The 10356-nt window shown below is 36.2% G+C and overlaps 1 protein-coding gene across 2 annotated transcripts in view; it reads left to right on the forward strand.

Moving 5' to 3' along the window:
- Positions 1-9434, forward strand: part of hexb (hexosaminidase B (beta polypeptide)) — an 86705-nt gene extending 77271 nt beyond the window's left edge. For both annotated transcript variants that reach the window (XM_069937283.1, XM_069937275.1), the window contains exons 11-13: positions 498-588; positions 3676-3780; positions 8953-9434. In XM_069937283.1, the coding sequence (XP_069793384.1) occupies positions 498-588; positions 3676-3780; positions 8953-9028 (272 nt within the window). In that variant the 3' untranslated portion in view covers positions 9029-9434. The remainder of the gene's footprint in view (positions 1-497; positions 589-3675; positions 3781-8952) is intronic.
- Positions 9435-10356: the final 922 nt, after the last annotated feature.

Below are 10356 nucleotides of genomic sequence, written 5' to 3' on the forward strand. Positions count from 1 at the left end.
TCGACGGTTACCTCTTCTGCTGGTTTAAAGATGGGACTGGAATCATCCCCCACCCCTAAATTCCATGTTCGTACCTTTTAAACAGAAGGGGTGGCGCAATGAAGGTGCAATATTCCTGCATTGAAGTGTAAAAGGGACTACAATGAAGTAACAATGCTGGAGAAACTCAGCTGGTCAAACAGTAGCAAAGATCAAGATACTTAACCAGTGTTTCAAACTTGAATCCTTCATTCTTCATTGTACCTTGGTGATGCATCTTTGCTACATAAACTTGACCTGCTGAGTTTCTCTTGCAGTGTATTTTTATTTCCAACATTTGTTTTATTCCTAAATGTTGAATTGATGTATCTGCCAAGTTGTTAAAAAGTTTGTGTTTTATCATTCATTTTGGAAGTGCATTCTAAATGGTCTGATTTATTGACCTGGATAATCAAAATGAGGAAAAAAATACTGGGGATAGTTGTATCCAAAAGTAACATTTTCTTTTTCAATTACAGGAACTATTGCACAGAAGAAGCTGGTGATTGGGGGAGAAGCTTGTCTCTGGGGGGAATATATCGATGCAACCAATCTTGCCTCCCGTTTATGGTAGCAATTTTAAACTGCATTCCAACATACAGAGATATACATGTGATGTGCCATTTTGAAAGAAAACTTGTATTAATGCAAGGAAATGCTGTTCAATATTTGACTAGTTCAGCCAAACCAAAATTGGGTTTGCAATCATTTGCAGTTATAAATTATCTTTTTAATTTTCACTGTTTAGCCATAAACAATAACTATTGTATTTCTTGATGTTTGATCCAGTGGTTGAATGCAACATCTTCTGCACTTGATGGTGTAAATTTAGGATTTTAAGTGCAGATTGTGGAAGCATTGATTGTAATCTCCCAGACCATTGAGGTTATAACTAATAGCAGAGTTGTTGAGGAGATATGATACATAGTGGGCAAGAATGACGAATTGCAAAGATCAGTGATTGCATCTGTGATTTGATAAAAGACTGAGCAAATGTATCCATGATGGCTTAAAAGGCTGGATGGGAAAGATTCTGAGTGAATGCAGGGGAGTTGCACAGGTGCATTGACCATGAGGTAATTGGAAAGTTATGGACCGTTCACATCGCATAGTATTGAATAGCAAAATATTATACATTAAGTTTGATCTCCAATTAAACGAGATCACTTCCAAAGCCTTGAATACAAAAGTTGACTCTTTTCCTGGCCACAACAGCCAGGATTTCCCAATGGCCAGCACTTTAATTCCTCTTCTCATTCCCATACTGACTTGCCAGTACAGTTGGCCATTGGCAGACAAGTTCAGGTCACATGCATATTGGAGGAACAGCACTTTTTTATTCCGTCTTGGCAGATTTCAACCAGACACCATTACTATCAACTTCTCCAATTTCTGGTGACACCCCCCTCTTGATTTTGGCAAAGCATAAAGAAAAAGAGCCAGTAGAATACAAGAATAAGTTAGCATAATCTTAAAAAACACTAGATTATTTTGTGAATCAAAGAAAATTAGTATAGTTTCCTTGCAGAATGAACAGGAATAATTAAAGTTGGAAGTGATGTACAACACAAACAAGTCTGTCAGCCCACTGAATTGTGTTGACCAGCTTTCCATTTACACTAACCCCAATTAAATTGGGAATAAGAAAGACAGAAGTTAAACATTTTGTCTGTCTTTATGGATGAAGATAATTAAAAGAAAAACTGAAATGGAGAAGACGAAATGGGGAACTACAGATCAGTCAGTGTGATGTCAGTGGTCAGGAAATTAGAGAAAAGAACTAATTTATTGAGGTAGCAGTAATGAACACTTAATTGGATTGGATATATTCAACACAAATGAAAGTGAATTTGTTTAATAAATCACTGGTTTATTTGTAAGGTTCTAAGTAGAATAAAGATGGATATATAGTATGTTTGGGCTTTCAGAAAGTCTTCAGAAAAGTGCTTCATAAAATATTAATGTAAATATGGATGGAGGATGATTACTGGTCTAGAAACAAAGAATTAATATTTGGATTGGAAGGTTGAGGATGTGAAATGCATCATTTTTCTGTTACTGAACTAGATGCCAATTTAGTGACTTTTTTTGAATGATAAACATTAGAAAAGTATGCCATGAGAATAGGCCCTTTATATATCATGCCTGCATCAACCATGAAACCATTCTAAACTAATCCCATCTGCCTGTATTCCTCTGTTCCGTGCTTGTTTGATTAAATGTAGTTCTGATTCCACACTACAGGAAAGTTGAGATTAAGCTAGAGAGGATCATAATATTGCTGGGGCTGCGGGGCTTTGGTTTAAAGGGAAATAGATAGGTTGTTTTCCATGGTATGAAGAGGGATGAGTGACCCAAAGTTTAGAAATTCAAAAGGTGTGCAGATGAGGTGGTGAGAGGGGAAAGACTTAAAGGGGACCAGAAGAGTGAATTTGTTTGAACCCCCAAGAGGGGGTTGGTATAAGAACCAAGCTGCGAGAAAGTGTTAAATGCAGATACAGTTGTAATTTTTAAGACCTTTCGATGGGTATGCAGATAAGAAAAGTTTAGAGTACAGGCCAAATGCAGGAAAATGGGTCTATCTCAGGAATGTATTTCAGCTGTCATGGACTGGTTGGGCTGAATGGTCTGCTTTTATGCTGTATAACTGACCAAATGTGGTGTTGTACATAAATCTACAGCTTCTCCCCGACTTGTGACCATCCATACTCGTGATTAAAAAAAATTCTGTATTAATTAACATCATAAATTAGCATCACTGCTATCTATCATTGGGGGTTGGTGGTGGGCTGTCGGGGGGGGGGTGGCGGGTGTGGACGGTGGGATCAGTATTGGGGCTGGTGGTGGGTTGTAAGGAGACTCTTGGAGTTGTTTGGTGCACTGTACATCTGAGGCTTTGGTATGATGAAATGGGGTACAAGCATGCAGTTGTCACAAATGTATCATGCACTGAAAGAAGCGGCTTGTTTCAGGCCAGTTTTATTGGTAATTAATTAATCCCAAATACAGATTCAAAGGGAAACGCTTGATTTCACACTTAAGCACTCTTGACAATACCTAGAATTACTAACTATAACTTCTTAGTAAATCTAAAGCACTGATCAACAAATGAAGTAAAATATTTAGTTTACATTATGCAAATCAAATTATAAATAATATCATTTGGATATTTCCCCATGCATATTGTCAGTGATTGTTTTCCCCGTCACGCTGCAAGTACAAGTTGGAACAAAAATTAGAAAAATCCCTCAAAAACACTAAAGTAATTTATACTTTGATATTTTGATGGGGCATCAATGACAGCAAGAATTGATATAAAACTGGTGAATTATATAGTTCAAGATTAAGTCACAACCCCCCTCCCCCAAAAAATAAAAATAGGATATTAATTTTTCAAACTTCACCAGACCAGGAAAGAGTAAACGATCAGGCAGTTTCAGGCCACTTTTAGGATGTAATCCAACCCCAAGATGCTTTCTTCAGCTGATGTTTTATTTTGAGGGGAAAGTTGATAGCACGGAATACAATGACAACTTAATGCACCTCTAATTTTGGGCTACTAATTAATCGTGTCATAGCTTTGGTTAACTTTCCTTTATCATCAGACTTGAATGCATCATGACCATGCCTTGCATTTTATTTGTATATTTTTTGAAGGCCTCGGGCTAGTGCTGTGAGTGAGCGTCTTTGGAGCAGGGAAGAAACAAATGACCTGAATGATGCATATTCAAGACTAACAAAGCATCGCTGCCGCATGATCCGGTAAGTACACTGTTTGCTGAGAATCTTGAGCTAAAACCTTAATTGCCCTGTTTATTTTTTGATACACAAGTGCTGGAGAAATTCAGCAGACCATGCAGTGTTCTTTATGAAGCAAAGGTACAGAGGGATATCATGTGATGATGTAGCGCCAGGGTGTAAAATCTGGCTCTCCCAAAAAAGTTTAAAAAGTGGGGAAAAGACTGTTAATAGTCTAGAGAAAAAAAATTTAAGATGCCTCCAAAAAAGGATAAAGACATTGAAGAAATAACAGAGAACATGCAAGAAAAGCTAAGAGAAGAAAAAGGTCTACCTTGATGAAGAAGTCGGGACCTGAAGGGAAGATGTCTCTTCACACAAAGAGAGCCTCCAGGTTGGCCTCTCAGCGGTCGTCAATGCCGCTGCATTAGTGGGGGGGGGGGGGGGGGCTAGGACTAACCTGGAAGGTGCATGCGCAAGGTGCAAACAGCAGTAGGTACAAAGAGGAGGCCTTTGAAGAGGGTCTTCCAAATGGGCTATGAAGACATCAGGAATAACTTCAGAGGAGAAAGAAATACAAAAGGAATTGAAGAGAAAGAAGAAGATGATGATGACCCAAACTCAGAAGAATCAATAGAAGAAGAAGACTAGTCATTTTAAAAGTCCTGTTAAAATGAAGTTAAAATTAATAAGTCATTAAGAGATCAGAGTTGAAGGTTAACACTGTGAAATAGTTAAAGAAATTCATAGAAAACATCAAGAGATCGAATAAAAAAAAATTAAAAGTATTAATGTGGAGTCTCAAATTGTTCAAGAAAGGGTGGACAAGATGGAAGGAAGTTTGGAAGCCGTGGCAATGATGAATAAACAATTATCTGAGAAAGTAGATTCATTGAAGAATTATTGAAGAAATAATGTTAAGATTATAGGTCTGAAAGAAGGGATGAAGTTGAAGATATTAAACAATTTTTACAACATTGGTTCCCAGAAACTTTTGGGCAAATTTATTTTTAAGGAGACATTGAAATAGAAATGGCTTATAGAGTGCTAAGGCCTAAGCCTTCGCCAAATCAGATACCAAGACCTGTTGTGAAATTTCTCCAAAATCAAGAAAGAGAAAAAAATTCTGGAACTGGCAGCAAAACAAGCTAAGGAAAGAAAAGCTGCACTGGAGTTTGGGGGAAATAAGATTTTTTTTTACACTGATAGAAGTTTTTGAACTGTTGAAGAAAAGAAGGGTTTAATGTGGTTAAAAACACTCAAAGAAAAGGTCTAATTTTATTCTACATTACCCTGCAACTTTGTTTGTTCAAGGTGGTCCAAATAGATTCTTCACAGATCCAGAAAGTGCTCAATAATATGCTGACCGATTACCAGATATGTGTCAGGATTTGATTCAACTTGAGGACATTATTTTATTATTTTTGGATGAAATATTTGAAAAAATTTCAAGAAAGTTTGAACTTTTCAGGGGAGCCAGAGTTGAGATGATTGGGTTCTGCCGAACCGAGAGTTTTTTTTTGTGGTCTTCACCACAACCCGTAAAATGGAGGGAGGTAGCGTCTGGAAAATTCAGGGCAATGTTAAAGGGGAGTTTTTTTCTATACTTTTTCATTCTTTCTCTTTTATTTCTAACTTTGCTATTGTTTTTGCAACTGGATATTATATGTTAATCTTATTTAGAATGTTTTTGTTATGAAGATGCCAAGGAGTGGTGAGGGGGGAAAAGATGGAAGTTGGGAGGGATTTTGGAACAGCAAAATGAGTAAAGGGCTAAATCTTATGTTTTAATGTTAATGGGCTTCAGAATCCAATAAAGAGGAAGAGAATTTTAACCAATATTTAAAAAAAAAATGAAAGTGGATGTTGCATCAAGAGATGCATTTAATTGAGAAGGAGCATCAGAAACTAAAGAGGGATTGGATGGGAATAATAGCTTTGCATTCTAATACAAAAGCAAGAGGGGTAGCTATTTTGATAATTAAGAATCTTCCAGTTAGAATACAAAGCAAAATTTTGGATTCATTTGGTAGGTTTGTGCTGATAAACTTTCTCTGAACAATGGACATTATTGAATATATATGCACTGAATGTGAATGATAGAAAATTTATTCAAAGCTTCTTTAAATATGGGTCGTGAAATTGAAAATATTTTAATAGGGGGAGATTTTAATTTTTGTTTAGACCCTATTTTAGATAGATCTATGAGAACTGTGGTAAGGTCTAAAGCGACCAAAATAACTATCATTAATGCAAGATTTAAATTTGATAGATAATCAGAGAAGGATACATCCTAGAGAAAAAGACTATTAATTTTATTAATTTAATTTTAATCAATATGTTTTTATTGTCAGCAAGATTACAAGGAAGGGTACAGCAGATTCAATATAAAGAAAGACCTACCGGATCATTCACCTTTATTATTAACATTGCTTGTAGAAGATGAACAAGAAGTGAATTATAGATGGAGATTTAACAGTATGTTATTAAAAAGAAAAGATTTTTGTCAATTTGTTAGAAGACAAAACAATTCATAGATACTAATGTTGATTCAACTGCTAATATATTTGTTCAATGGGATACAATGAAGGCGTATAAACATGGACAAACAAGTTATTCTTCAAACTAAAGAAAGATTATATGTGCAAAATTATTAAACTGGAAGGGGAAATAACTAATTTAGAAAATCAATTAGAAAGACAAACATCAGTGAATAGAAGGATACTTATGAATAAGAAATTTCAATACATTACAAACCTATAGAACAGAAAAGGTAGTTATGAAAACTAAGCAGAAATATTATAAACTAGGTGAAAGATCCAATAAAGTCTTAGCCTGGCAGTTGAAAACAGAACAAGAATCTAAAACTAGAGATTAATCAAACTCTATTTCTTTTAAACCTCAGAAAATAAATTATAATTTTAAGCAATTTTATTTGAAATTATATAAATAAGAATGGTTACAAGATGAAAATGAAATAGATTGATTTTATCTCAAATAAATTTACCCAAATTAAATTTGGAAGATTAAAGAACATTGGGAAACCCTTTCACAGTAAAAGATTGAACGAGAGATAGCAACATTACAGAATAATAAATACCCTGGAGAGGATGGATTGTCATCTAAATTTTATAAAGAATTTAAAGATTTATTGATTCCTTTATTTATCACTGTTTTGGCACAGATGAATGAGACTGGAAATTTGCCTGAGTCGGTTAAGACAGCAGTTATAACTGTGATCCCCAAAAAAGGTAGAGATCACTAAAGCCATCTTCCAATAAACTTGTGTGAAAAATGGCTGGAGATGATTAAACTAGTGTCATTCTGTGAAAGGTAATTGAATGCAAAATTTGTAGATTAGAGCTTGAAAATAGTTAGCCACCAGCTAGTGGGCCCCTTTCTTATCAGAAGCCTCAAGGATAACAGAATCTGGTTTAAACTGGCAAGATGACCTAGGGTATCCAATAGTAACCATTGTGCTTGTTTAATGAAGGCATGAATATTAACTTAGACACCCCGAATGATGAGACTGCCTGATTAACATAACATATGATGTATGATGAGGGAGGGACTGTGCGGTATCTGCAGGGATGGGAGTAGAAAGTGGAAGATTGTAAAGTATTGAAGTCCCAATTAGAAGGAACCATAAGGAGATGTGGTGATGTTGAGCGGGGGACTGTACAAAAGAGTGATGATTTTGGACCTCCGATGTGTCTTATGACTAAGAGACACCCAGCTCTGCAGACCCGAAATAAGGCTGAACCTGTTCTCCAAAACTTTGTCTCCAGAGTAGTGATTCTGAGCACGCTGTATTTCATACTTGTAACTTTATTAAAGGTAGATTACAAGATAGTGGCAAAATTGTTGGCAAATAGATTGTAAAACTTTTAACTGAAATTAATAAATATGGACCAAACTTGGTTTATTAAAAAAGAAAATCTGCAGATGATGCTACTCGGTTAATGAGTTATTCATCTAATATTTAAGCATTGCAGTAGCTTTAGATGCAGAAAAAGCATTCGACAGAGTCGAATGGGACTTGTTTAAATCACTTGTTAAATTTGGGTTAGGATCAACATTTATAAATTGGACAAAGGCGTTATATATTGAACCAAGAGCTAGAGTGGTAATGAACGGACAAATTTCAGATTATTTTCAATTAATGAGATCAACAAGACTGACATTGTCGCCAGCTCTGTTTGTATTAGTAATAGAACCATTGGCTGACTTAATTAAACAGATTTTAATATTAAAGATCTTAAAATAGGTGAAAGGTAACAAACACTAAGTAACGCACACACACACACACATTTAGAATTAGTTATTTTATATAAAAATAAAATATGTTTTAATTTTAAACTATATCTAGTGTATTCTCTATCTTTTCATTCTTTTGCTTTTTCTTTTAATCTCTTCTATCTGGGAGGGAAGGGGTGAAAATTGTTGAAAAAAGCATGTATTAATTTTGGTATATTTATTATATTTGTATGATTTTTAATACATGTAGCAATTAAATAATTTTTTTTAAAATGAAGCAAAGATATGTGACCAATGTTTCACGCCTGAGCCCTTTGTCAAGGTATAAACAAAAAGCAGCCAGGTGCCAGGATAAAATCATGAGTGGAGGGGCAGGGGGAGGAGTACAGGCCCACAGGCAAGAGGGCAGGAGAAAAAAGCTTGGAAGTGATGGGGAAAGGAGATGGCTTTCTGTATGGACATGAAGGGGGGGGGGGTAAGGAGCTAGAGAAAAGGAGGTGGGGTTAGGGAAAGAGGGAGATGGAAAAGGGGCCTAATGGAAACCAGAGAGATAGATGTTAATACGATTTGGTTGGAGAATGCCCAGACAATGTTTAGTGTAACTCCAATTTGCGGGTGCCCTCTTTTTGGCAGTGCATGAGGCCATGGACAGACATATCATTGGGCATTGAATTGAAATTGTTGGCCACTGAGAGGTCCCCGCTATTGCAGCAGACAGAGCAAAGGTAATCAACAAAACTCTGTCCCTGTTTGCATCTAGTGATACTCTCCAATGTAGAGGAAGCTACTATGGGAGCACCTGATGCAGTAGATAGAATACTTGCACATTTCAAAATTAATTATTTTAAAGTAGCTTCAAGATTAGAAGCTGCTCTTGGAAAATTGAGACTCCAATGTTTAATAGCTTGACATTAAGTGACTTTTCTTTCTATCTTGTAGACGGGGCATACCAGCTGAACCACTCTTTGTTGGCTATTGTGATTATGAATACCAGGGTTGCAAGGAATTCAATTGAATGCAGAATCCCTCTTGGTACAAGACATCAATGTTTTACCTTGATGGATTATTGAAACAAATTTTTATGTGGAGAATTGTTTTTTTTGATTAAGAATGAATGTTTGATTTTTAATTAAGATTGGCAAATATTGTACAATAAAGTTCAATATTTTTATTATCTAAAATACATTACCCGCTTTCTGGACCTTTCATTTTTATTCTTTCCAGCAATGTGGTAGAATGTTGTCAGCTTGAATTTACATGGCCTAAATGATCAACATTGGTGTTCAAATTTTACATTTGAAATGTTAACTTTTTTTTATTGAGCTTTCTACAATGAAAAAAATGTGAAAACCAACAATTTGGAATGCACTGCAGAAATGGTTTCTTTAATTAAATATGCATAATAAAATTTTATACCTTGATGCTTGGTGCTTAATGAGCATTATTCTTGGGCATTTTGTCCAAATGGTCTTTTGTCAGAATACTAAATAAGCATTTGGATCTAAAGGTGTTTTAGGACCATTTAACTGGGATAAATTAATATGGCATCTTTCTACTTTGTTACAAATCATGCTTTTTGCAGGGTGGTAATGGCAAATACCATGACTCTATGTCAAGTTTTCTTATTCAGGATTATTTTATTGTCATGTGATAAAACAGAAAATGTAATATTACATGAAATTTCCTTTACTCAGCTGTAAGGCAGATAGTGGCCATTACTATTGCCCTGTGCTTCTTTCAGAAAGAGAAGCAAAAGAATCCCTTCAGAGTCGGTGTATGTGGATTTGTCGCCAGCACTTATGCAGCCTCTGTAGCTGCACAGACCCATGTTGTATGTATTGGCAACCCAAGCTCCAGATCCAAACCTCCAATATGATGAGGAAGTCTTCAGCACCTGAGGCCCTCTGCATCCTCTCAAATCTTGGTTCCAATACATGGCTCCCATAAGCCAGTCTCCTACAGCCTGTAGCCTATGTGGGTCCTTTGACTGCAAGTCACCCACAGCCTGTGTGGGTCCTTCAGCTGCTAAGCCCCTCATAAGTCTGCTGCAATGGTCATAGTCCTGTTGGGTAGACTCCCATGCTTCTCAGTGGGAAGTATCTCTCCCCATTTCTGGTGCCCTCACCAGTCTGCTGCTCTTCCAGAGACTGCACAGACACTGCCATTTTGGGGACATACTCTGCAGTTGCAGGATTTGTAATACAGAGAGCTCCTTTATAGGTTACTCAGCCATTGCCTTTTCCTCAAGGACTGCCTCTGGTAGTCAATTTATTGTTGATTGCAGTGGATACTCCCACTCCACAAGAGATACTCACCCTAATGCATATTTTGGTCTCAGGAAGC

The sequence above is a fragment of the Narcine bancroftii genome, chromosome 1 (assembly GCF_036971445.1).
Source record: "Narcine bancroftii isolate sNarBan1 chromosome 1, sNarBan1.hap1, whole genome shotgun sequence".
Classification (NCBI taxonomy): domain Eukaryota; kingdom Metazoa; phylum Chordata; class Chondrichthyes; order Torpediniformes; family Narcinidae; genus Narcine; species Narcine bancroftii.